The 27,616-nt window shown below is 43.5% G+C and overlaps 2 protein-coding genes across 2 annotated transcripts in view; both read right to left on the reverse strand.

Annotated features, from left to right (window-relative positions):
- Positions 1 to 5,874: 5,874 nt before the first annotated feature.
- On the reverse strand, positions 5,875 to 9,868 carry C14H19orf12 (chromosome 14 C19orf12 homolog). The gene is made up of 2 exons (XM_027813176.2): positions 9,709 to 9,868; positions 5,875 to 7,239 (listed from the first exon to the last, which is right to left on the reverse strand). The coding sequence occupies exons 1-2, from the start codon at positions 9,866 to 9,868 to the stop codon at positions 6,974 to 6,976; spliced, it is 426 nt and encodes a 141-aa protein (XP_027668977.2). The 3' UTR covers positions 5,875 to 6,973.
- LOC129734132 (uncharacterized protein F13E9.13, mitochondrial-like) overlaps positions 9,770 to 27,616 on the reverse strand; it is a 54,106-nt gene continuing 36,259 nt past the window's right edge. The window contains exon 7 of the mRNA XM_055726291.1: positions 9,770 to 9,885. Within this exon, the coding sequence (XP_055582266.1) occupies positions 9,878 to 9,885 (8 nt within the window). The 3' untranslated portion in view covers positions 9,770 to 9,877. The remainder of the gene's footprint in view (positions 9,886 to 27,616) is intronic.

Genomic DNA, 27,616 nt, shown 5'->3' on the forward strand with positions numbered 1-27,616 from the left:
TTAATTTCACCCTAAATCACTCCTGCCCACCGAGACTGAGCAGGAAATAAGAAATACAAAACATTTGTATCCTGTTAGACACTCCTGTGCAGGGTCTAATTAGTTAAGGTCAAACACCAGTGTAAATCTTTCATTCCCCTGCAACAAAGTAAGTAGCTACATTTCACAACCTAGCAGTTTCTTCTTCATCCCGATGGCTGCAAACCTCTGCTAACATTTATTACGTTCCTCCTCCTTCGATGCATGAGCTCTGACTACAGGATCAGCGAGTGGTTAGCTGCATAATAGCACTATCACATTTTTGTACCACACCATTTCCTATTGATAGATTACAAAGCGTTTACCAGAAAACGCATTCAGGATCGAGACGGGAAGTTACTCAAGGTCACCCAGCAAACAAGCAGAACATCCAGGGAAGGTGGTACCTCTCCTGAGGCCCAGCAAAACGGGCTTTCCACCGAGCTGCACCGCTTTCCCTGCTGACAGACCTTCATTGAAACATCAGCAGTGACACTAGATGAAACCAGACCATTTTGAGGGAATTGCGAGGGTAGAGATGTCCAAATGCAGTGTCTTTACCAAATGTTGAAAGCTATAATGTTCACATTTGTCTAAATCCTTCCTGCTGAACAGTCATCCAAAGAAATGAATGCCTTCATTTTTGCAGAGTTCAGAGTAATTTTATATATTTACCTCTTAGGCTCTTCTGGAATTCATAAATCACAGTTAATGAGAAGTATTAGCACACACTTACTGCAATTATGTGATGAATGTTTGATTTCTGGCTTAGAGCCTGAAAAATACATAGATTTCTGTGATCTCTAGAAAGGTAAAGATGAAACCTCATGTTTTAATTAGGGCCTAATAGCTTTAGTTCACTGCAATGCAAAGGCCTTTGGTTTTTTAAAAGCTTTCCAACCCAGCTGAAAGTCTGCTATTCAATTAGTCTGGAGTTATACATCAGCTGGTCAAGCAATGATAGCCTTTCTAAGAAGCTATTGCTTTCTCTGTAAGGGCTTTTACTCTGGGGAAAAAAACGCATTGCTTTTCCATCCTCTGGCTGCACCAGTGCTGCTCAACTGCTGGTGGAAACTGAGCTCAGCAGGTCCTACCACAGCAGCTACACAGGATTAAACCCTTGAGTGTGCCCCTATTCCACTAGTGAGCACTGCTGGAGCCGCTGCAACGCTGTGAGGAAAAAATGGAAAAAAATAATTTCGACATGAATCTGCATAGTTTTTAACAGAAATATTAAGATTGGTATAAATTATGTATGACCAGAAATACACGTGCGTGCAAGCACTAGAACAGCAATTACAAGAGGGGCCTATATGGAGAGCAAGGGATGCCACTGCATCCAGCGGAGGAATGCGTCGCTGCGGTCAGATGCCGGGGGTCCCACAGCGCAGACGGCTCCTGAACAGCAGAGCCAGTGCGGGCAGCAGGACAGTGGCGGAGCTTGCAGCAAACCGCAGATGCCAGCCCTCCTCCTGTTAGCCCAGTGGGCTAAGGGGCTAGCAGGAAGGCAATAGCAATAGGATACAAAAGATATCCTAAAGGATATAAAAGATGTGTCCAAATAGTTCATCACTTACAATCAAGAAGAACGCAGGCAATGAAGTGAGGATTTGACTCATCCTCCGTATTGTGCACAAGCAATCGTCGTCAGACCATCTGAGCAGGTATGCCATGAGGGCATGGCTGTGTAAAATCAAATTGCTTAATGACTTTGAACACAATCCCTTTCTGTAAGATCTTTCAGTGAGTTCTGCAACACTAATTTCCTGTAAACCAAGCAAAAGGGAGATAAAGGCACGCTAACCACCATCAGGTTGCAATCATCAAAGAGCTGTCCTCTGAAAGAAACATGGACACACTGGGTCTCGGTAGTTTCATGCTGTGTGTGCCAGAGTTTTGCCTCAAAAGAGCAGCTACCCTGGCCCACATGAGTCCCCTGCAGCACAAGCTTTGCCCCCCAAAGTGGTGCATGTTACTGGGAGCAGGTGACTGCAGCCATACACGCCCCCGTGCCCCACGCACTGAAGCACCTATGGCAGGAGCTATAAATCGTGGAGTATGAGAGGGGAAGCAGTTCTGCCAGGGCACAGTGCCCTGTGACTGGGCTACAGCAGACAGGACAACACATAGCACCACCAGAATCTTCTCATGTGATACAGTGAGAAATAATCGAATGATAGTAACAAAACGCTGGTAGCATCACGCCCCACCGTCAGCAGCCACCACCTCGCACAGCCCTTTTTAACAGCCAGGTGCTGTCGCCACCATCTCACACAAAAGCAGCGGAACGGGGAAGCTGGGTGACTGTCCAAAGCCACCCCAGCAAACTATTGCTGCAGATCAGTCTGCTTCCTTCAACAAGCTGCCCTCAGCCAGGCAGCAGAGCACCTCGCCAACCAGCCTGCCCTTCAGAGCAGCAGGCACGGGCTGGGGAGCAGCAGCCTGCAGAGGCACCGCGGCCAGGGGCTTCGCCAGGGGGGCAAGGAGCCCCACACAGGTGGCTGCGGAGCAGCCCCTCCACAGCAGCCCACCGGAGACCTCGGACTGAGATGGAGACCCTCCTGCTTGGGAATGTTCCTCCCCACCAACACCCTCCGTAGGTGCAGGTGTGCAGCCCTGGAAGGAGAGGCTGTCCTTAGAAAATCTGCCCGCGTACCGCTAATCTGTGTTACTTTTCAGACTGGAGTAAGACTGGAGTAACCAGACCCTCCTTCGTGGGGGCACGTACTTACTCAGCAAAACCTCAGCTGAGGTTGAAAGCAGCTCTCTGCCTGGCCACCCCTGGGCAGATCCCCGCTGCTGGCCAGGTTCTCACTGCCTGCTGTAAACTCAGCATCAGCCAGTCAACGGGACCTCAGGACTGCTCTGCTTCCACAGTTCTCTGTGCGCTCTGGAGTCGGTGGGCAATACAGGGAACCCTCTTCCCACAGCAGAAAAATCTCACCACAATCCGTAAAACGTCCAGCCGATGAGAACCACAGCAATGATTCAGGAGTACCTTGGGCACCGTGGTGCACCACTCGAGCACCCTGTTCTCTACCCTTAGTTCAAGGCCTCTGCTGCAGTTCTCATGCTCCTCAAGGACCAAGCCTGGGAGTCTCCGTGATGCCACTGGCAACAGGAGCTTTGGGAAGTCTGTGCTGTGATAGTGACTAGCAGAACAGAATTTTCACCGCCCAACCAAACTCCTTGGTCCTGCAGGGTCCACGTGAGCAGCAGTTACACACAGGCCAGTCTATGTGAGAGGCGAGCACCACTCCGAAGGCTGCACTGGCCCAAGTAGAGCTGCTGCAGATGCAGCCTTGAACGTGATGAAACCGAACAAAGAAATGCAATCCTCCAAGCAACAAGCAATTACTCTTTACTGGCTTGCCAATTCAACTGTGGTCAATCAGTCTTTGCAAACTGGCTGCTGCTCAGCTCACAAAATCCACTTGTCCTTCAGTAATCATGAGGGTGAAACCGCCCTCCTCTGCCTGATTGTGTATTTTCTCACTATAATTAAATGTGACATGCAGCTGCAGTAAATATTTGTGCAGTCATAGCTCACATAATAATCACCAGAAAACCAACTTCAGCAGGGAACATACATGAATTCTAGTCCAGTCTGAAGCTAGACTGATATTTCTAATCCAATAAAAATTCATTAAAGCCAGGAATTTAACAGAGTAAGAGCAAAAAAAAGAATTTAACCCTACTTTTCATGGAAAAAGATAACTGTGTTATCCATATACTGACACAGCCTTGATAGTCCAAATTTAAGAAATAATCTAATTGCCACTAGATGGCACATCTCAATTACTAATCTATGTTTGAATTCAGGATAGCTTTTTTCTTTAAAAAAAAAAAAAAAGATACTCCCTCTCTTTGCTAACATAACACTTTGCAATTATGCTTGCTTTCTATTTTGAAATCAGACAGCTTAAAAAACACATAGAAAAAAAAAGGAATTTTTAACTAAAAATACACCATCTGCCAGTGAAAACCTAGCTTGATTCTGTCACATCTACAACCAAACCAGGTTAATAACTAGCATCACAGATGGTTTCTTTATATAAATATGTACATCTCCCCATAGTGACTTTTTCAGCTGCTTCCCAAAACTGCTGGCACTGCGTTACCTCGTTTCCTAGGCAATAGCTGTGCCTCACACTCAGCCTGGACATTATGCAGCTGGAATGGATTTCAGAAGATGCCATCTCCTGCCTGTGGCTGTTCCCAATACCAACAAGGGATGCAGCAGTGGACAGCCATGTCTCTACCAGAGAGCAGCAACAGATGGATATTAATACATACTCATGCAGCTGGTCTTTTTCCTCCAATGATTAAATTTGCTGAAAGGTTCTTTTAACTTGCCCAAATCCTCCCAGAAGGCTACACACCAATATCACGGTGACCTCAGTATGATAGCATAGGGCTACAGTCAGAACAATAAAGGTAGAATTTGATCTTTCTGCAGTATTCAACAGCATGAACTGTCATAAACTACTAAAATACAAACCACAAAACCACTGTGGGGTGCCATGCTTATTCTTCCTCGGTAGTTATGTATCAGGTCTGCAATCAGCAGCGGTTATTTCCTAATTCTCCTATGTCCAAGTTCACTTGAGACGAACACTTGAGCTGGATTCTGTTGCTCTTCCAGTACCAGCAGTGAAACGTATTTCAGACCAAACTGCAAGCCTATTGCTACCACTTTGAAAATAGATACCTGCTACCTTCCAAGAAGTTCCACAAGCATCAAACCTGTTAAATAATGAAACAGAGAACAAACAGAATTCAATTCACTTCTTCCTGGTTCTACTTCACTCATCTGAAAACCTATGGAAGTAAAAATTATTGGAATGACCAAGAGCATGCTACTCTGTGGCACAGAATATAAAGCTTCTCGGGACCACAGCAGCTGTGAGGTTTAACATAAGCTAGACTGGTCCATACAGAACTCTGAGCTACTTAGATCCAATTTTGTTGGTATTCATATGACAGATGCCCCCTTCATACTACAATGAAGGCAAAAAGATGGTAATTCCAACTGCTTTAGTATTTCTAAGGGTATAATAAAAAGCATTTAAAAGAATACCTTAAGAAATAGAGTAACGGGAGAGCACAGGACAGGACTCACATAATCTAAGCTCCATTCATGTCTATTGCATTGATATGAGTGATAAAAATCAATTGACTACCTACATTTGGGCCTGAATTTATGAATACCTCTAAAATGAGGGTCATGATATTGATGTCTGAAATCACTCCGAAACTTGTAATGGTCTGTTTAAATACTGGATACTATTATAAATTAACTGAAACCAACACCTTTCCTATGGCCTGCTTTACAATCAGATGTCAACTTCTTTCTTGTCTGGGTTTGAACAGCTGATTGTAAGATGGCAGGCTCCATCCTACTGTGTCATTCAATCATCTGCTGTTATTTTGGAAAGAGTAAACTTACTTTGAGAAATAACTAGAAGATTGCAAATATAAAGTAACTGTATTCGTTAAAACAATATTTTTAAATGGATATAACAGAGTATGTAAAGTCTTAAAAAGCCAGTGCAGTGTATGTAATGTGTCAATGAAACTGAAAGAATGCCGATTTCAGGCTTGGCATTATAAAACTATGACAAAGTAAGGAGCGCCCACTTACCATTCACTTCCGTCTGTCTTTCACATCACTGAAAAAGTGTTTTCAAATTATGAGAATAACGATCACTGCCCTGCACCCCAGGCAGGAAAGTACACTGAATTTATAACTGGCAAATGGTACTTGCAGAAGCGAATTAATCAAATGTATACAACAGCAACTTCTGAGTTTAGAGCTTCACCCTTGAAAACTCAACTTCTAGAAACCTCACCACACACAGAGAGATGTTTCTTTATTTTAGGAGGAAAATGAAATTATCAGAGCAGTTTCACATGGTTTTACATACAAAAAAAAGGCACACCTGCACGTTTTTTGACTCACAAACTTGTCTTACAAGTGCCTTGAAACAAATGGTGAAAAACTGGCTGGGACATTCAGCAACAATGCATTTGGAGCTTTCAGTGTTAACTGCAGCCACCATGTCACTCCTCACCCCCGCTACCAACTGCTGGCTGTCCAGTACAAGACTTCTTCCTCAAATTTCAGTATTCTTTCTTGAAGAGTTCATTCACTTTCAAGGAAAACACAGACCACTATGATGCTTCTTATGAATATCTGAATGAAAACCGAGGACCAGCTGTTCAGATTCAGTCAAGAAACCAATGCTGAAATGACAATCCTAAGCCTGGGGATAGTACAAAAATGGCAGATTCAGCTCCCCTTTAAAAAAAAATTTTAGAAGAGTATTCTTGCCATGTCTTCCCATTCTAGGACACCAGGAACACTTAATTGTGCACAGTTTGTTTACCTGTTGCTTTAAATCTTGTTTAGGCATTGACTTCACTTCTTACATAAAGGAACAAATAACTCAAGGACTACAATAAAAATGCAACAAAGAATAAAGTAAGGATTGACATCTTTGAGTTCACAGTAGAATAACATGGTTTCTTATAATCTTCCTTTGCAGGACTAAAACAGACAGTAGGTAAAATCCTTCCAAGTGCCCTAGCTACTTTGGCACCTTCACAGACGAAATTTAAAGCACTTACACAAACAGGATTAAATCTTCCAAATAAAACACAACGACTTTGAAAATTCTAACCAGTGATACATTAGTGTAAGAAAAGCATAATTCCCTTCAGCGACTTTTAATTCAGTCCTAGTGCAAAGGAATTCAAAATTACATAGCAAGTCAGTGTCAGGATAATGCAGTAACCTAATACCATCATTACAAGAAAACAAACCCACCCCAAAACAATGCTTAGAATTGCCTAGATTAGTTATCACTACTAATTATGAATAACTGCTATGTTGAAGAATCACAACCGTCAGAGTAAAATTCATTACACTGTAAAAAGCCTGCCCTGGAAAGGTTTATTCTCTATACTGGATCTCTGCTCTTAGCTCTTTGGTGAGGTAATTTATCAGCACTGCTGTTAACTTCTGCTGAAGACTAGCATTTCCCATTACAAGAGCAGTCAGCTGAGCAATATCGGTCCAGTCTAAGCGCCTGAGAATAACAATGGCTTCATCATACAGTTTCTGCTGCTCAGCAGGAGGCAATTCCAATAAAATCTGAGGAACTGGCCTGAACTGCCCACTGGTCATCCAGGCACCAAGCAATCCACCAAATGCTCCTCCTGGAAAAGAGAGAGATGTTACTCCTTACCAGTTAAGGAAATTCTATCCACAGCCTTCATCAACAATGTTCCCACCTTTATGAGAAATCAATGCAGAGTTGTCTCTACTTTAACTAGATTTACACAGGATGTTCAAAGCACCACAGCTATTTACACCCACAGCAATCACAAAGGAACTCTTTACACAATCAAAGCAAATAGCTTCAAGCCAGAAATCAGAAACAAAACAGCACTTCCTAGGGCAGCGGTCTCTCTTTAGGATAAGCTCTACTACTAAATAAAAACCATGCCCAAGGAAAACAGGTGACCAACAATTACTTTATCAGTGCCATTAAGACATGATCTCTTATTAGAGATTCCCAGACTGACCCAAGCTTTCTGCTTCTGTAGAGCCACATCTTTCAGCCTCCTACTCCCATGAAGTCCACCCCTCAGAAGGTGCTCACAGAGACCAAACACATCAGCTCTGTGGGGTTAAACACATTCATGCTCTCGTTTACCAAATCAACACTCCACCCACACTGCCCAACCCAGCTGGCCAAGAAATGCTCTTAATTAAGAGTCGTTCCAGGTCATCCCTCAGCAGAGGGATCCTCTATAGCTGATGTGATTGTGGCTGCTGCTTAGTCACCAGCCTTGCAGTCCTACACGGCTGTTCTCTTTTCAGAGTGACCAGTCTAACTTGCAACACAGTGCTCTCCAACAGCAGTTCACATGACTGACGCAGCTGCCCAGGGACAGGCATCCTGGTGGAAGGAAGGAGAACCCTCACAACAGTGGGGTTGTGATCAGAATTGACCTGCCTCCAAAATTCTCGCTGCCAGCGACTGCTCCTACAAAGTCATTTAGGCACTCACAGGCATGCAGTTTTTCATTAGACAAAAATTCTGTAATTTGAAGCTTTTACGCAGTTGGCATTTTTTCCCATGATACCACAGAAATACTTGAAAGCCTACAACGGCTGAATTCATCTTCAAGGGACTTTTATGAGAACATCAATATCTGATTTAGGGGCACTTAATGCAAAAGTCACTAGAAGTATTGATGTCTAAGTTCCTTGTCTATTGAGACAGGATTTGTTACAGGATCACACTTTTTCCCCCCAAGCAACACGTCCACAATCCATTCTTCTGAGAGCAAGCAGTCCTTAGAAAGCACAATACGTTGCAAGTTTCTCCAGTGACCACCGCAGATGGAAGGTAACTCATCCTTTAATTCCTGGTGCAAGGCAGCAATAAGGACAATCCCTGCTACTCAGTCCCATAGCAATAGAGGCTGTTTGTGTAAGTGAAAGTGCAAATGTCCTTGTAAACTGTCCTAAAACTCACTGAAGACCCAGCATTGTTTACCTATAAAATTTCAAAATAGTATTTTTGGCTATTAAGTAAGCTCTGTACTTGAAAGAGTAAATACACAGGTTCATTTTGCATTTTCTGTTACCACTCCTCACATAATATTTGTTTATTTTTTGTAACTCGATCTTGCTAACCCTCACGCAGGCATACTGCAATTCACTCCAATGCCAATAAGCCCATGAAAGTGCTGGAACTGCTTGCAGGAATAAGGAGCATTCAGGGACCAAGGCCCACATTACTTCAGTGACATGGCAGCTTTCAAACTAGAAAACTCTTAATTCAAGAGATACAGAGGCGAGACAAAGGAGAGACAACTCTTTACTATTGGACTCTGGCCTTCCTGTAATCTTCCATGCAAGGAAAAAAAAGAAAATGACAGGGAATAATGAATTCCAGAGGAAAAACTCAAGTTCACCACAAAGTGGATAGCAGGTACTTTTAAAATACAGAAACAAACACCATTTTTAGTAAGATCATTAGGAAAATGATCCTGTCTCATGCTAAAGCTAACCAAGAATATTTATTCACCCTCACTTCACACACCAATTTTTTTTCTTTCTTCTGTGCCATCAGGTACCAACATCCCCCACAACTGCTACGTCATCTCTTCTGCTTCTTCACCCCTGCCTCCCCCCTCCCTTCTTTTCTCCCCTACCACAGCACCGGAGCAAAGCTAGCACTAACAAGCTCAGAGCCCGTTAGTTTGCTGTTTCATCCCACACCCCAGGTACGGGTGTACCTCAGCAGATGGAAACCCACCAAAAGCAAATGATTTTTTAACACCTTGTTCAAAGGGTTTTTCAAGGTGCCACTATCTCAGCCTCAGATCTGGATAGCTTCCCTTTTCTGCACAGGAGTCAAAGTCAGTAAGGTCACTATCACCCTAGAAGTAAATACTGACACATGCCTTTCTGATGCACACCTTGTTTCTAAAAAGCCAACATACTATCTTCTAAAAAAACGACATTCTATGGCATCTTGTTAAAGCCCGGTTACATGAAATCTCAACACTGCATATCCCTCTCCTGCAACCCATGGCTACTACACAGACCTCCTAGTTTCTTCACTCAGGGAGTTACACATACTTCTTGTTCCTAAAGCAAAACACACTTACCTACAGCGATTCCAGGTGGACCTCCCATCAGACCCCCAATAAATGCTGTTGCACCAGCCATCAGTGCTCCCAGACCAGAGTGTTTGACAGCAGCTTTCATGCCCTTCACCTGAGAGAGATGGCAAAACAGTTGCATCACATCATCAACATCGATGGGCATCTTGGCGAGTTAAGACCCTGGAAAAGAAGTTTAAAGTTATCTTTTGATTGCTGCAACAGAAACTAAATCTTGCTGCTAAATTCAGGAAAAAAATGAATTCTGGAGTCTGTGAGACTAAAGGTGCACACTCAGTACAGGAAAAAATAAATTTGCTTTCCCTTTCACTTCTGGAAAGTTAGTTGAAGGTTACTGAAACTGCAAATGAAACCAGAGTAGACCAGAAAAAAAAACTGTTTCAGTAAAAAATTCAGAAAACAAAAAAATGGCAAGTACCATTAATGAGAGACTTAAGAAAATTTCTATCTAATTCTACAGCACATCGCCTTTGCCTTGCACAACTGCTGCACATATTCAGGATCATGTACAACTCCAGGAAAAAGGCAAAGCAGTCTCACTCTACTGCAAGTAGCAAATTTAACTGACAAGTCTGTCAGGTATTTTCTCCTTGTCCTAATTCTTGACACAAATCAGTTGCTTGTTTTCACATATCAGTTCTTCTCCCCATTTTGCTACCTGCTTAAACACTTCTACACTGATTTCTGAAGGCAAAAGGCTGTCTACAGCAACAAAGAAAAGCCTGAGGAAGCGAACAGATTTCAGGAGTCAGAGGAGAGACCTGGCACTGGGAATAAACGGGGAGCTCTGGAGACAGGGCATCAGAAATGCAGGGGTGTACGTGTACAGAGATCGGACTCAGATCAGACACGTGTACAGGGAGGCAGAGATGGGACCTCAGCCCCCTTACGCGCAGTGACAAGTCCCCAGCATGGGGCAGATACCTGGTCCCAAGAACAATCTCTCCGAGACCAAACCTTTCCCACCTTGTTCACTTGCTGCTGCTGCCCATCTAAGCCCACTGATTTCCGCAGAGGCCCACAGAGAGCATGGCTACCCATCACTGCTGCTGTGGCCACTGCTGACAAAAAGGGCAGCGGGGTATGCCTGGGTGAGGGTTCCAGCCCCCCACCCTGCAGGCATGGGAAGCCATGCTATTGCACTGACTATAACCATGAGAAAAGGCACACAAACATGACCCAGTTTAAAAAAAAAAAAAAAAAAAAGATACAGGACATCTTTTTGGAATTTCTGCATATTAAATATTCTTTTCCACAGGCTGCTTGCCCTGTCACAGCAGGTAAACTGGGAGGCGTAACAGAAGCAAACACATGACTTAAAAGTTGCAGGTGCCAGCAAGTGTAGTGAGCAAGGAAAGAGGCTGCATGAAGAAACAGTAAGTCTTCTCTGCTTTAAAAAAGCTTCCACCTGAAGAAAAATATTTTACCCCTTATTTTGCACCCAATATTTGCTTGCTGTTAAGCCAGTCACTTGAATCAAACTTTTTAGATATGGGTACTACGCTCTAACTTTGCCAGGCACCCATCCTGAATCTCAAGAGAGATTTGCAAAACCGGTGACCCCTCAAAATAATTGAACTCAAATGCAGCTCTTCTTGTGTACAGTGTTACACGATGCCAAGCACTGAAAAAATCCATCTTTGGCTTTCGGTTTGGCAAAGCAAGTGGATACTTTAGACTTTAACAGCTATTTTAAAGATAGGAGAACAGACAGAGATAATAAAAATATCCCCATCTCATGTTGCAAAAATAGGTTCAACACTAATGAAAGACACTGATTCAGACCAATGAAATCAGAGGAAAACCCATAAAATGCAATTAAGAAACTCCATCCCCATAGCAGAGTTGGAGAAGTGTTCAGTAAATAAGGCCCGAGGACTTGGCACTGAACAGTAAGAAAAAGCTTGATCATTAAGCAAATACCTTCCATTCTGTACACTGAGGAAAGGGTTTGCAGGGGGGAAAAATACTCAGTATGATTAAAAATATAATCACACATACACAGAAGGCTGAATTATTGTTGTACATGTAACTTTAGCACTATCGAACAGATGAGTGTTTGGTTTTCCAGCCTCTAGAAAACTTTTTATCCCAGTGCATGTGTGATACTTTCTCAGCCCAAGCCAACTTGTCTTCAAGTCCTTCTTGAGTAGATCTCCTCAATGTCCTCAATGCAAAGCGAAACCGGAGTGGTATCACATAATTTTTCATATTAATAATTAACTACTGTGAAAGCAAAAGCTTTCTTTTGCACTAAAATGGCTGACTCCAAATCATCTATGTCACTGCAGTATCCGAGCACTGCTGACACGACACAAAAATCCGAGTTTTGGGAAGGGACCACATATGCTCCATAGCTGCAGAGATGCAGTAGGAAATTCATCATATAGCTGCATTTCTCTCACTACTTCATCCATCCGCATGCCAGTCTAAGGAAAACATCAAAGTTCTTCATTTTACCACCGTTGCTTTTGGGTTTTTGGCAGGCTTATGACACAGCAGTGTATCAGAATGTCAACGCATGCTGGTTAGTGACAGCAGAGTGGCACACTCTGCTTCCAGAGTTATATGTTATCTCATTCAATATGATTCAGCCTCAAAGTAACAAACAAATGGCTGCTCTGTTCATTCTAGAAAAGTAGGAAAAAAACCCCAAAATATACAACTGGTACAGTTCACACGGCCAAGCCTAGAAATGGTAGAAAGTAAGATTATGTATTTGTTGTTTCTACCTTCTTACCAAAAGGTGAACAGATCGCCACTCAGATTAACGTTCACACCAGCACCAAGAAGCCTTGAGTGCTGCAGGATTCAGCTCCTGTGAGACAGGAACGGATCCATGCTTATTCTGCAACTCCTTAGCATGACCTCAGATTAACCCAACCACCGGAGTGCTGAAATGATTTGCTTCTTCTCTTTTGGCTAAATCCAGTTTGGCAAAACTCTTCAGTATGAAGGATCTGCGGCATGGCCAGGACAACACAAGTTAGAGAACTGACAACACAGTATGGCTCTCGCTGACAGTAATATAATCTGCTTTCCCCCAATCAAACTGACCGACTTTCACAATCTCCTAAACTGATCCAATACATGAAATGGTGTTTGTGAGCAAAGAAACCCAAAGCTGAAGCATCAGGTCCCTGCACTGCATAGAAGCTGGCTGTCCACGTAAAGCCACCCACGTTACTCCACACTGCCAATACTAGGAAGTCTCCTTACAGTGAAATGGCATCTAAAGCAGTGCAAAGGTGATCAGCTACTCTGGGTTTCTCCAAATAAATATAAAACAGTTTCATGACTAGATTCAAAGTGCAATTGGAAAACAGGAATCATACTGCTATCTGGTGGCATACAATGTGGCAAACACATGAATTTGTAATGATGTATTAGTCTCAAGGTAAAGCAGAAACATGCTAGAACTCAAGCAATTGTAAGTATTTTTTCCATAGTAAATTATTTTACTGCTTTACTCCCCTCACAACTTCCCCAAAGAGAATTTCCACTCACAAAATTAACATTTATTTGGGGTTTTTTTGGCTTGATCGAAGAAGGTTATTGGCACAGCAGAGCTGGTCCTGCTTAATTCCGAATGTGAGCATCACACTCAAAATTCTCATAGACATTTCAAGCAGCACTCATTTTCTCTCAACTCTTAAAAGTAATTCTATGATCTTTTAGCATATTCACTGTATTTTAAGTCCTGCAGTGAATTTTAGTCAATACAGGAGCTGATGCACAGCACATACAAGTTGGTGGGGTTTTTTTTATACTGTACATACAGGGCACTAGTGGGAGCCATCAAAACGTAAACCACGTATTAGAACACAAAAAGTAAACCCAAAGATTCCTACATTGAGCACAAAGACACAGATGAGTGGACCAACATTACAGAGATCTTTTATGAAGTCACACCATTATGAATTTCTTTGAAAATTTCAGGCTCTGACACAGAACTATGGTGCTCAACCAGACAATTTTCAGTGAGCATGGTATTTTTTTTAACCATACACCACAGGCCATGAAAGCAGGATATTTTGACAACACATTAACAGGTTGCAACATAGAAACTCCACAAAAGTATAACCTGCTACTAGGACAAGCAGCCAAACCCCGCCCCACCCCCACCCCCCCCCACCCCCCCCCAAAAAAAAATTAAATCAACAGGCAGACAGCTAGCTTTAGGCTAAGGAAATCAAACAAAAGGGTTATAAAGATCTGTAGCTGCAAACCTCTCAACACCTCACAGACTGCTAAGGCCTGTAAGAAGCCAACTGCAAGAATGCAGAGCACAAAGTTGCGGCTGACATGAACCAAATGATCAGAATCGCTGAGCGAGTAGAATAGGAAGATAAGCATATTTGAAAATGCCAGTGAACTACAAGAAGCAAGAATCCTACCCCAGATTAAAAGAAGCTGTAAGTTTTGTGTCAGAAGCAGAACCAAATGACAGCCAAAAATATTTATAAACTTTGATTGTGTAATTGACAAGTAAATAAAAGTGCAATTTGATTCTAGCACCGAACTATTTCCTACAGAACCCACGCATATGTTAAGCAACACTAGGAACATAAAATACTGGATTTGCATTAATGGAGGGGTGGAAATGTCAATGACATCTATAAAAATGGGCTTGGCTTTCAGAGGTGCTGAGTCCCCTACTGACTTCACATGGCATTGACAATATCCATTGCTTCAAGGGAAAAAAAAAACACCAAGAGTTTTGGAAAACAAAGCTGCTAAGAAACCAAGCTTTGTTGTATAACAGACCTTCCTTTTTTGATCTACTGCAGTTCAGTGGCTGCGTTCCTCTTCTCTTTGTGGTCTCCCCAAATGCTCGTCTGAGGTGAGTAAAGTAAGCAATGATACTACTTTACCTATCCAAAGAGAATGGTAACATATGTTTCTATCTCATCTTTGAGCCTACACTAAAAAGTACATTCCTCTCAGACCCAGTTTATTAGTTCTTAAGAAGAAAAATAACATGGAAAGAATTGAAACAAGAAAAGGATCACATCATACGCAACTTACTGAAAGTCCTATTAATGCAAACAACAAAAAGAGGGCTGCCAAATTAATCTGTGGTGTGAACCTCATTCCAGCTCTTCCTTATTTAATACTCCCATTTCATTACCCTACTTTCACCTTCACAGAACGATAACTTTAGACAGGCAAAAGCCGTTTTACCTCCTGGGCTCACTGTCTCACTTATAGAAAAATAAACACCCTCCCAAATGTCCACACAGAAGGTACTCTAACCAGCACACAGCCTGGACAGCCGCTGAACTGTCCTCACAGTTTCTTATAACCTCTTAGTGAGTTAATAGGGTATACTCTTCAGTAAACACCTCTACAATGTGCACACATGTAGAATCACCCACAGGACAAATTCCAAACCTACCAAACAATGAAGACATAGGTCTAAGTCCTCTTACCAGGAGCTAACTTTGTCTTGGTGGACACCACACAGTGATAAGCAAGAATGTGGGGCAAGAACCTCCATACAACTGCTAGAAAGCATACATGTGATCTGTGTAGGTCTTCAAACTGGAGCTTTAAGACAACAGCAAATATTAATGCAAGCACAGATGCCCAGGAGATAACCCAGGGCAATTTCTTCTGTCTCAACTGTACAGCAACGGTTCTATCTATAGTGCAACTTTTTAAAATAAATATGAGATCAGCACTAGAGCAAAACCAAGTGCAAAATACTCAGCAACTGAGACAGAGTAAAGAACACAACCTCAAAAACAATGGCGTGCAAAAAGAGATGACTTGATGATTAAACAGGCCAGAAGTTCAGTGACTATTTAAGTAATAGCTGGTGGATGGGCAGGCTATCAAGATATTCCTATCTACAAAGGAGGGCTGGCTCATCACTGATCCATATGCATACTGTTGGCTTGAGCAGCATTTCTGCTCCTGAATCACTTCCTGAAAATCTTACCTTTAGAGCCCAGCCAGTATTTCAAATCTGCAAAGCAGGTGGTCTGATTTAAATCATGACTGGCATCAGCAGCCAGTAAAACTTGGGTTAAATACACCAGTTTTAACCCTGCTCCACATTTGTAATTTTGTTATTTTGCTAAGGAAGGGTTCATTCCTCCTTACTGATGTAAAACATGCTGACTACCATTCCGGTCTCAGTACCTGGTACTCCTCTTTCCCAGCCATCAGGATTCACCACACCTACAAGTATTTATTGTAATAATATACTTATGTTGCTGACTATACATTTATTCAGATGTTCAATTTTTGAGTTTCGATTATATTATATGGCAAAGAAACTCACCTATTTGGTAGACAACCCAAACTCAATTGAAATGCATAAAAAAGCACTTTACAATTGTTTTTGTAAGAACTGCGACCTTAAAAGCATTGCTTACTTTCTTCTTTTGTGTATTTATCAAAGCATGTAAATTTATCAAGGTATTTAATTGGCTTGTTTACCAAAAGAGGCAACAAATTCACTCGTTATAGGAACATACTATTTCTAGGAACCTAGAAGCTGATTTTACAAGGCTCTTGGACGCCTAAGAATGCAGGTAAATGTTCAGTGGGAGTTACCTTCTTCTGCTGAGATTAAAGGAAATTTGGCACCTACCCTGTCTGGGCACTCAGGATACCCTGCTTACCTAGACTGCCAAATCCCAAAGTATCTGTGAAAGACTGGCCACAACTCCTTCAGTCCTTAAAATTTTTTTAGGCCTACCCGATGTCTTTCTAATCTATATATTAAGTGTGGAATTACTTTTTTTCATTCCCTAGCCAACTTCACCATTCTGAAGGCAGTATTTGAAAAAGTTACAGGTTGATTTCATCAGAGCTCATACTGAAGCCAAAACAATCAGACTTTCAGCTAAGAAAGAAAGAGCTGACACTTAGAAAGAACCTGATAGCATGAGGCTTTCCCTGTAGATACTTGGCACAGTGCACTGCAGCACTACCTTCGAAATCTGAACTAAGCCTGAAAATTAAAATGTTTTTCCTGACTTGCTACAAAAACATAAACTTCATCTCGTTAAAATTAATCAACATGTGCCAAATGTTTTAAAATTTATTAAAAACTTTATGACTAAAATAGGTTGAACATAAACCGTAATTATAAACTCATTCAAACAGCCGATATTTAATTGCGCTTCAGGCATTTTTTCATTTATTTGCCTACAGCGCCGGTTTCAGGTTTGCCATTGCTGCAAGGCCGGTACTGCCGCCAGGTCAACCCGGGCTAGGCCGGCGTGGGATGCTGAGGCCGGGGAGGGATGGGATGCCGAGGCCGCATCAATGTTCAATCCCATCTGAAGACCCTCACGGCTCCTCCCGCGATCCGCACGACGGCCCCGAAGCCCGGGCCGGCCTCGGCGGCCGAAGCCCCGGCGGCAGGTCAGGGCCCGGCCGCCCCCCCGGGGGCAGCCCAGGACCGCGCCGCAGGCCGCGGCCCCCCAGCCCCGCTCCCCTCACAGCGCCCGGCCTCTTCTGGAAGCGTCCCGACCCCTGCAAGCTCCAACCCCGCCGACAGCGGGCCGCGGGGAGCTCCGACGGAAGCGGAGGGCACGGCGGGGCCCGCCCGGCCAGGGGGGCCGCAAAGCCGGCGCCAAGCTCGGCCGCGGCCCTGCCTCCCTTCCTGCCTCCCTCCTTCGCCCGCCTACCTCAGCCGGCAGCGCGCACGGCCCGCAGGAGGCCGGGCAGGAAACGGCCGCGGCGCCGCCGGTACCGTGGGAGGAGCGCGGCCCAGCGGGGCGACCCCCGCGCAGCCCGGCCCCCGCCCTGCCCGCCCTCACCTGGGGGGCGGCGGCGGCGGCGGCAGGCCTGGGGCGGCGGGACCGGCTGCCTGTGCTACACCAGCTCCCGCCGCAGCTCCCGCGCTGGCTCCGCGGGCAAAGCGCGTAGCCGGGAGCGGCGTTAGGCGAGAGGTGCTGCCGCGCCGCCTCCTCCCCCCGCCTGCCCCCGCTGCCCGGCCGGGCCCTGCCCGGGAGCCGTCGCTTCCCCGCGGCTGGCGCGGAGGCCCTGCGGGCGGGAGGCGGCAGCAGCGCGGCGGGCCCGGGGCTGCGGGCAGGGCACAGGCCCGGGGCTGCGGGCAGCACCGTGCAGGCAGTGCGCGGAGCAGCGGTGAAGGGCTGCCCACGGACGGCTCCCGCAACACCGCACTGCGTCCCGACGCCGGCCCGATCCTGGAAAAGGCACTGCCTGACGTGACACATGCTGCCCTTTCCCAAGGATGGGTTATTAACGGAGGGTTTGGCTTTTGTCAGCTGAGCTGCTGGGATGATGTCCTTCCCGATTTCAGATAAACCCTCTCCCCCTCAGCTCCTTGCTGAGAGGAAGAAGCAGGATGAGGAAAAAAGGAGGAATGACTCACAATTTGTGCCCCTTTCCTGTGGCTGCACCGGGGACTTCTTAACCTCCCCATGCTTTATACGATCACATAAAATAACTCTCTGTGTAACAACTCAAAATGTTACAGGTCTGCTGGTGCTCTTGATTTTATGATTTGGATGTAAAAAGCAAATGTAATTCCTAAAATGAGCGAAGAACCAAAATGCCATGTACATTTTAAGAAGTAACACCCCAAACTTCAGCTGTAAGCAGCTTTCTAAGGAGCAGAATTAAAACAATGAAGTCTGCCAGCCATCAAAGTAAGGAATTTTTATCGCTTTATCCCAGACTTACTCATTACTTCAGTACTCCAGTTAAATATAAACACAGGTTATTAGGGCTACACCAGCAGGTATTTATTAGGTCTATTTTTTCTCTATGGTATAAGTTACTAACATGAAAATGTAAGGTAAGAGTCAGAGTGTATCCTTCAAGGATGTGCACGCTGCTGTAAATCACATTCTCAGAGAAATTGTGACTGTTGAAGTCAGTGGGAATCTGGTTATTGCAACCAGCTGGATGAAGATTTGATTCTCTAGGTAGTTACCAGCCAGCATGCGATGGCATGCCCCTTCCTCTTCTCGGTGAACTTGAACCAGCACATGTGAATCGGCACACTCCACGTTCCACCAAGCGTTCCGTGCGTTTGGGCTACACCACAGCGCAGCAGTCTATTTTTGGTCTGAGCGAAGCAGCAAGACCCATGACGGATTTTCTCCTGACTGCACGTGCTACCAGCCGGGCTCCATCTGCTGGCTCCCCCCTGCCCCCCCCCGCCATCGCAGGGCCCCGGCTATGTGCCTGCCATTTGGGAAAGGTCACCCTACCTGCGAGAAGGGACGGCTCTGCCGGCTGCATTCTCTTTTACAGGATTGCGTATTCTGGCTGGATCTGTCACTATAATTCTAGAGCGTATCTATGCATTTCAACATGCACTCCTAAATAACTGGCACCCGAGATAAACGTTCACATGCGTTCTAAATGCTAGGAGCTGGTGGAGTCGGAGCAGTTCAAGGTGGTCCTGCTGCAAATCCGATCCTGCCAATATTCTCCCTGTATTCACTGCAGTATGCTGGGCTCTTCTAAGTACTAGATGTCATTGCTATCCTGTATCTTAGTTCTCTTTGTCCGCTTTATCAGCACTGAGTCATTATTTCATTTCCTTTATGAGGATGTTTTACATCTTTTTCCTCTTCAGGTTACTAGAAACTCTACGCTTTCAAAAAAATCAAGAGGAAAAAAAATATTTTTTATCCCCCAAAATCCTCAAGTCATCTGCCAAAAGCAAGCATCAGAAATCAACCACAGCAATGGTGCCCTGGCATTCAGGTTTGATGAGCAGATTTATGTCAAGTCCTTCCCTAACATGCAGCAGAACCCAAAACAACTACCAGCCAGTTCAGCATGTCCTCAGTGTGCTGGGCTCACTGCTTATTTTCACAGCTTTTGACACACTAAGAGATAGGCCAAGGGGCGCTAGGGACAATTTCAGCTGGAGATAGGCTGTTGCTACCAACAGAATGATTCATTCTGTCTTTCAGCTTGCTCGTTACGGAGTCTCAAGAAAATGCCCATCAGAAGCAGGCTCAGTCTCGAGGTACTGTCCAGAAATACCCAATGCAATTTTCTGAAATACCTATTACCTTCAAAAGAGACCACGAAAGGTGTTTGTTTTTCTTTTCAAACTAGGCATTTAATCTTGTTGGACAGAAAAAAAGCTGTTTCTCCAAATTTTTTTCTGTGCCAAAGGTGCCCAGCAAAACCACAAGGATTAAGCAAATGTATGTGCCAGACTCAGTTTTGTTTTATCTAGTTGCATTTTTTTTCCTTAAAATCTTTAACTTTCTTACTGTCACAATGGCAGAGAAAAAACATTCAAAACTTGAGGCCTGCACAAATAACACAGATCCATTTGCCTAAGTTTGCAAAGCATCTAAAAATACTCCTGAGATTTCCCTTTTGTGTCAATGTGTTAACTTGGATATGGGCGAGGATGGTTTAATTTACAATGTTACAGCAAAGTAAGGAGAAAAGAAGAAAAAAGGAAGAAATGCCATGTGTTCCCCAGAACGTGTGATGGGAACAGTCCACAGAGAAGAAAGGAGATGGAAAATGTAACAAAGCAGGTTTCTAATCATGTCCAAGCTTAGGAGGGCATGAGATTTCTATCAGTTTCCCCAGAAGTCTGGGAAACCCTATGCTGCAGGGAAGAAAAGCTGCTTTGCTGATCCATGTCTTACATCTAGGGCTCTAGTCAACCTACATCTCTCCCTTGATACTGTAATACCCCAGTATGGGTGCTCCTACAGGGTCGCAGCAATAACAGCATCTGTTCTGAAAGTCTGCCGCTTCTGCTTCATATTATAATTTGAACCTTCCCTTCTTGACAACACTACAGTTTTGTAACTTCAGAGTTTGTCTTATTATACAAAATGGTGAGCTTTGCAAGATCAAACAAGGGACAACCTATATCGAAACAGAAAATGAATATAAAAAGTAATGCTATAGCATTTAAGTCCTTAAACAGAGCCACGTAATCAGGGATATTTTGCAACTGCAGAATGTCTGTTTAAAAGGAGTAAGAAAAGGCAACATTTCTAAAACCAGGAACGTAACTCCAGTTTTCACCTGTTAACACTCTTCACCTCTTAGCACGCAGGTGTAAATAATACACTGAAAATGACCGAATCACAGGAAGACATAATAGCAGGTTACAGAGATCCACTACAAGCAAAGCATATGCTTGATGGCAAATCTTTTCCCCATTTCCTACATTAGATATTCATCAGGGTCTGACTTCTAATTGAATGCAAATAAAGAATATAACAGGTTTTTGCATATGAAGTGAAGATATAGAACATCTGTCTCTTCACAGCCTTTCAATGTACCTTATGTGACATTAACCAAAGAAGGTTTGCCTCATCAGCTTGTAGGAAATGGTGAATTTGAAGAACAGTGTGACTGAACTAAATCATTCCACTGCTGCTGTAAAAGGTGCTTCTTTGATCTCCTCGCGCACTCCTAGGTGATAAAATGCCAAGTTGGGCAAAATCAGTTTCAATGCCAAAAAGATGGACTACTGGAGCAGAAGGTCACAAAACACTATTAATTGCCTTATATCATCTCAGTCTTGAAAGATGATCCAAAAATACAGGCTGGTGCTTTGGAATAAAGCACACATTGCTAGCTAGCACTATCCAAGCAAGCTGTTAAAAGATATTTAAGGCATAACCTTAACTGCAAACAGCATACCTATCTTCTGTTCTTTTAGACTTATTACAGTAGTCATTTATGCTGGTTTTTTACTTCCTCAGCAACCTAATTCAGTAATTGTTTTACTGGTACAGAGTAGCCATTTTGTTAGCTTTTCAGAAAAAAGTTACAGCAAATCTGAATGCAAAAGTCGGTGCCATGAAATTAGCGTACATGTTTATATGTCACAGCATGTACGAACATTGAAGTGGAAATAAAATCCTAGTTAAAAAATAGCCACACAAAATACCTGCAAGGTTTCCAGATAGGAGCTAAAAATAAAGAGAATCTCCTACAACCACTTCCTCCACTCATCACTCTTGCAGAATGTATCTCAGTGCACCTTTCTTCAAACCTCCAATTAAAGGGCACACATAAAGTAGACACAAGTTCAAAATCAGATCTAAAATGCATCTTGTAAATTCAGTTAAGGAACAAAGCATTCTAGTGTCAAGGGTGGAAGGATGACACTTGAAGGTGTCTAGAATAACATCAGTGATAGATTTCCAAGCTCGGTGCTCTTCAGTGGTGTGAGAAATCTGTACCATGACTTGGTGCTTGTGGAGTCTGAGAATAGTAAATGTTCAGCTACATATAATTCTGGCCCCAGACATACAGTACTTTGGCGATGCAAAGAGTAAGCGCAAAGAAGCTGGCTTGAGTCCCTTCAGTCAAGGGTCCTTGGCTGACTTCGCTTCCAACCTTAGACCAGCCTCACCAGTGCTGAATGAGCGCCCAGATTTTACAAAGCTGTTAGTCTAAGTTTCCCGTTCTTCAGGGAAGACGGAACAATTCTCTCTCCAGCCTTCCTGGGTCTTAGTTTTGATAATGTGGCAAACAGGGGAGCTCGCAGCCAGCTAGGCAGTAGGGTGGAAGGGAGGGGGCCAGCTTGATTTTCTTTTCTCACGTGACAGGTTGGAGACAAGAAGGTGGAAAGGTGAATTTGAATCACTCTCTACAATGACGGAACAGATTCAAAGCTTCCAGAAGTCACTACAAATACTTGAATGTGTTACAATGGGATTTGCAGACTTACAGTTTAGCTTGTTACATTTTAATACTGCCTCCTGGGCCACCTCTCTGCTTCACTTGCAGATCACAAGGTTGTCACCACTTGGGATCGCATAATGGCCATGTGGCTACACGACAGGGTTCTCTAAAGAGCTACTGCTAAGCTAAGTAAAGAGCAGGGCAGTGTTTATACCGTATTTGTATTCGTCCTGAGTTTGGAAACAAAAAGAACTGGAAACTTTGCAAACTACAAAGAGGCCCTTTGCTGGCTTTCGGCAGAGCTCAGTTTGGGAACAGCTGCCTTAAAAACGTCGCAGATGACTGTCTCAGGAGTAAAATGATGTGCATTCAAAACTGGTAACGGGCTTAATTTATAAAGATCAGGTAATGGCAAATGGCTTTACTTACAACAGCGTGCATACACGCAATCATGAGAGCCAAGTGCCACTGGAGTAGAGGGCACTGAGCAAGCAGATGACTGAATGCTAGAAAGGGAGAGGGCTGGGCACAGCCCCTTCTCTGTGATAAATTCCAGGGGATCTTTCATTCTGCCCTAAGCAGACAAGCACTAAGTTCTCAAAAGTCTGTCAAAAAGACTTACAGCAGGATGTGCCAATCTATACCATGGAAGAATAAAAGGCTAAGATTTTGCTGCAATTAGGATAAACAACTGTCTTTAATTTCTGTCAAACAGTACATGTGCCCCTTTGCTAGTATTTGTGTAAAATGTTGTTAGGGTACACGTCCACAGCCAGCATTATTACTCTTTTTCTCAACCTACACTCCCATCATGCCTCATAGAAAAATCCATGGGGGATGAAAGATAAAACCGAGTCCAAACCCTGAGAACAGAGCCCCATGAAAGCAACAAATTATAAACTCTACTGAAGAGATTTTCTTCAGAAAGATCACAGGTCTCATGCTTTAGTCATGGCCCATTCCTTTGCCAGCAGGTTCAGAGGGAGTGATCTGTGAGAGCTAAGTGATTTCTTTCAAGTAAGCTGCTCACGATGACTACAGAAACCTCAAGGATTACAGTGCACAAACAATGGGAGAAAAGCTGCTTCAAATAATACACCCAGACAATGGAGTTGCCATTATGGGTAGCAATGCAAAATATGGACAGGGATTTAAATGAAACGGGTGATATCTGTATACTTTGGAGGGCTCACATGTGCCAAATTTGGCAGCGTGAGTGTTCATATTGCTTGTTGCTCCACCCCTTGAACAATGAGGCTAAACCCCATATGTGCAGGAGTTGGTGGAGCACAAGCAGTTTTGCTAATCACACTGCATGCAAAAGCAAAAAGACAAAGGAAACTAGTAATGCTTAGACTAGCATTGGGGAAATAATTAAGCATGAATGAAATATTGTATGTGGATTTGAAATGAATGTTCTTGGAAACAATTGTGCTGTTTCAGTTGTGCTGCTTCCCCCCTTAAGTTTCACAAAGTAATTTGCATGTCATTTAAATAAATACCATAAATTATTGCAAACTTTTTGGTTTTATTTACATAAAACAAAAAAATCATTTCCATTATTGTTTGGATTACCTGACAAGAGTGAAATGCAAAGGTCTGAAAGGAAACTTGTCTCTCCCCAGAACATTACAGACTTCTCATACGTGAGTGAGCCAGAAAGCAGGATGACCCCATTTTTAGCTTTGCCTTACGTAGGCAAGTAATGCCCTGTACGTGTAACAGAGATGCAGGATCAGATCTTCCAGTTGAGCCAAGCTGGGGCTGCAGGCTGGTCAAGGGTACTGGTATAGGCTGCCTTGCACTTGTCAGGGTTTCATGGCCCTTCATGAAAACAACAACAGCCTCAGCACTGCTTGGCTGCTGGCTAAGCTTCCTTTTTCCGGGATAGCTCAGGTTTTTTGCAGCTTAAGCACACATACCAAACAACAACGCTGCAGGCATACTGAACTTGCACAAGCTGCCCGACAGCTCGACAGCAGCTGCAGTGGACACTCAGTACAGCTTTCACACGCTGGGAGGTTAGGGCACCACTAACTCACGTTTCTCTGATGAATTCTGTTTCTCTTCGAATCATAGGAGGGTTAACTTCAACCACCACAACTTACAAGGCTCACGCTCTTCTCTGATGCTTATATTGTTTTCACTTCCATTCAGCGCTACCCACAGATCACCAATTTCATTTCACCTCTGAAAAACATCTCTGCCTTCCTTCTTGACTAATTACACTTTTTCTCAGAGTGCTTCTCAAACCTGCTTTCTTCTTGCACCCCATCAAGGGGTCAACACCAGCCAGTTCAGAAACCTTGACATACTGTGCATTCAGACCATTAAAAATAAATCACATGATTGAAATACTGAAATCCAGAAAAAGGTGAGGTGAGTGCAGGGCAGCCTGAAAAGTTCGGAAGGTGCGCAGCCCCCTGCAGGATCATATGGGCCCTCCTGGCCACCGAAAACTAAGTACAGGTACCATCACCTGAAAAGCCAAGTGACATGACCATCTGCAAAAGGAGGCAAAAGGAGGAACTGAATATCTAGCATAAATTTTAGTGTTCTGGCTGTAAGACATTAAATGATCATCCCGGCTTCTGACCCATGAAGACTGCCTGCAGGGTTCTTCCACAATGTTTGTATTTGCATCTGGTTGCTCTCTCCGCTCTAAAAGGGAATCCAACAAATATTGTCTCTTCTCACATGACCGTGGGCTGCTTTTCCCCATGGTCTGTTGTTAAATACGCCCAACATTACAGACTGCAAACCAGATGCATTCATTACACAGATGTTCTTTTCACAGAAGAGTATCCTGTAGTCTCTAATTTCTAAGGCTCTTTTCTTTTTACAAACCAAGGGATTCAACCCACTTCCCACCTTGGATATAAATGCATTTATTTTCCTTGACTTTGCTTAGTGCAGTTCTAAGTTTTGCTCCACCACAAAGGAAGTAAAGTTGACTGGGTCTAACTTCATGATTCCCAGATATCACTAGGGTGTGCTGTAGATCATGAAATTTCAGTAAAGCACAGTTAACAGGGAAAAATCTAGCTGCTATACTAAATATTTTAATTACAAACACAGAAGCAACTCAACACTGACTCCAATTCCTTTGAAAACACACTCAAGAGAGGTAATATAACACCTTCACAATTTAAAACATTTTTGTTACACAGGCTTGGTAAACACAGTGTAGTACACAACAGAAAACTAAGAGTAGGGCAGATAATCACTATGTGCCTAAACTGCACATAGGTAACAAATTCAGGCAAGCAGTCTGATGGAAATTGAAAAAAATGGGATTAGAACCAATACCCATAACAAACCAGGTAACAAGCAATAAAGGACTCTTTGTGGAAAACTTCCTATGAAAAAAAAATACGAGACTATTTAAGTCACTGGAACTCGCAAGGGTATGGCCTGGGGATGTAGTCAGGGGCTGAACTGGTTGGTTTTTTTTACACAAAATAATGTGTATAAGCAATGGTGATGAAATTCCCAGTGAGGATAACAGTAGAACTGAACCAAATTCATCACAGGAGACTGCGGCACCTGTCAGGTATCACCTCTTAGAACAAGGGTGCCCAGCACAGAGTGACATGGGGAAGGGGACCACAGCCTTTGGAGGAAGGAAACTTCCACCCACTTCCAGCCCCAGCAGGAGGTGGGACCCCTTGCTACAACCTACACCCAACCAGCTGCTCAGCGCTCGGGAGGAAGCATCTTCCCGCTCTCGCACCTTTCCTTCAGCCCAGGAAAGAAACATATATCCTGGCACTGTGTCCTTCAGTGCCCACCAACTCTCATTAGCCATGGAGGGCTGTATGTGGGATAATGAACTCAGCACAATAAGGATGCTGAATCAGAAGAGTTTTTAAGCACAAGCTTAACTTTAAGCATATATTTACACTAACAACCACAGACTCAAATGCAAATTTTAAAAGCACCTATTTAAACACGAACAAAAGCTTGAATGGTTTACTGGGCTGAGGCCCCAACTGTCAAGACATATCCAGTATGACATAGTTAGCAGTAACAGCAAACAGAATATCAAGTGATGCTTCAGCAGGCTGTTTGAAACTAGTTTGGTAGTCTTACACCATGAACTATGTATTCATTATTATAACAATTTGTATTACTATTTGTAGCATCTAGGGAACCCCAATCAGGGCTCTATTGTGTTAGACTGTACAAGCACAGAAAAATAGGATGGCTTTTATAATGAGTACATCACAAGCCCCACTACCATAATTAACATTGATTAGCATCAATGCAAACAGCATGGGAAGACAAAGATTGAGCCAGTTTGGGAGTCGAGGTACTCTCCCACCCTTTAAGGTGGCTCCTCCGGTTCCCAACTGCAGAACACAGGGGAGGCTGTTTTGGTGGGGAAGGCTGCGGTCTCCAGTGCTCCCAGTTAGCAGCTCCCATAAGCACATTCTAGGACACAGGATTCAAAAAAACATCTTTGTCACTTACTAATCCAGTGTCTATCACAGACAACTATATCACACAACCCCACCCTTAAAATTATGATGTACCATTGTAATGTACCATTACAAAACCAGTTAAGAGTGCTTTCACTTCTTACTCAGGGTGTACATCTCTGTAAATGTTACTCAGTTGGCTGAAACAGTTAGACTATACTGTCTATCTGTACACTTCAAATTAAATACTAAAGAAAGACTTCTATTTAATGTTATTAGTCTGAAATGGAATGGCTAGAATGGATGTAGAAGAAGAATCAGTGTCAGACTTTCAGAGCATGCCAATCAACTAAAGCCAACACACCAGTACCAAACCTGCTCCCAAACGGCTGAACGGTGGATTTGCCCTGCTCCCCCAAGCCCCCCTCCCCAGCATGTGTTATCTTCCCCAGTACCATTGTGGAGCTGTATGATCGCAACTACCGCCACCAATTCTGATCAAAAAGGACAGCTGGCAACCTCGGATCTACTTAATGTGTTACAAAAAGACCCAAAAAAATCCAGATCCACTTTAAACAAAATCTCAAAAGAGTGACCTTAAAGGACATGGGATGTGGAGCTGCATGTAGTAGACTTCCTCCCTCCAACATAAGGAGCCCTTCCTAGATCTGTAATTATCGTATGCATCTTCTAATCTCAGGCCCGTGGCATTTTCCCAGGTTTGCCTTTGATACTAAAGCAGTTTTTCCTATCTAACTGTAGGAAAGCATGTTGATAGCTTTGTAATGGCAGCAAAAAAAAGACAGTATTTTTAAATGGGTAGTGTGAAATTATAGGGTTGGATATTTTGATTGTGT

This window comes from Falco cherrug, chromosome 14 (genome assembly GCF_023634085.1).
Source record: "Falco cherrug isolate bFalChe1 chromosome 14, bFalChe1.pri, whole genome shotgun sequence".
NCBI classification, from domain to species: Eukaryota; Metazoa; Chordata; class Aves; order Falconiformes; family Falconidae; genus Falco; species Falco cherrug.

Excerpts from the sequence above, each read along its gene's own strand:
- C14H19orf12 (XM_027813176.2), bottom strand. The coding sequence starts at position 9,868 with ATGCCCATCGATGTTGATGATGTGATGCAACTGTTTTGCCATCTCTCT. Across the intron at positions 7,240-9,708 it reads TCCACCTGGAATCGCTGTAG|GAGGAGCATTTGGTGGATTG; the intron begins GTAAGTGTGTTT and ends TCTCTTTTCCAG.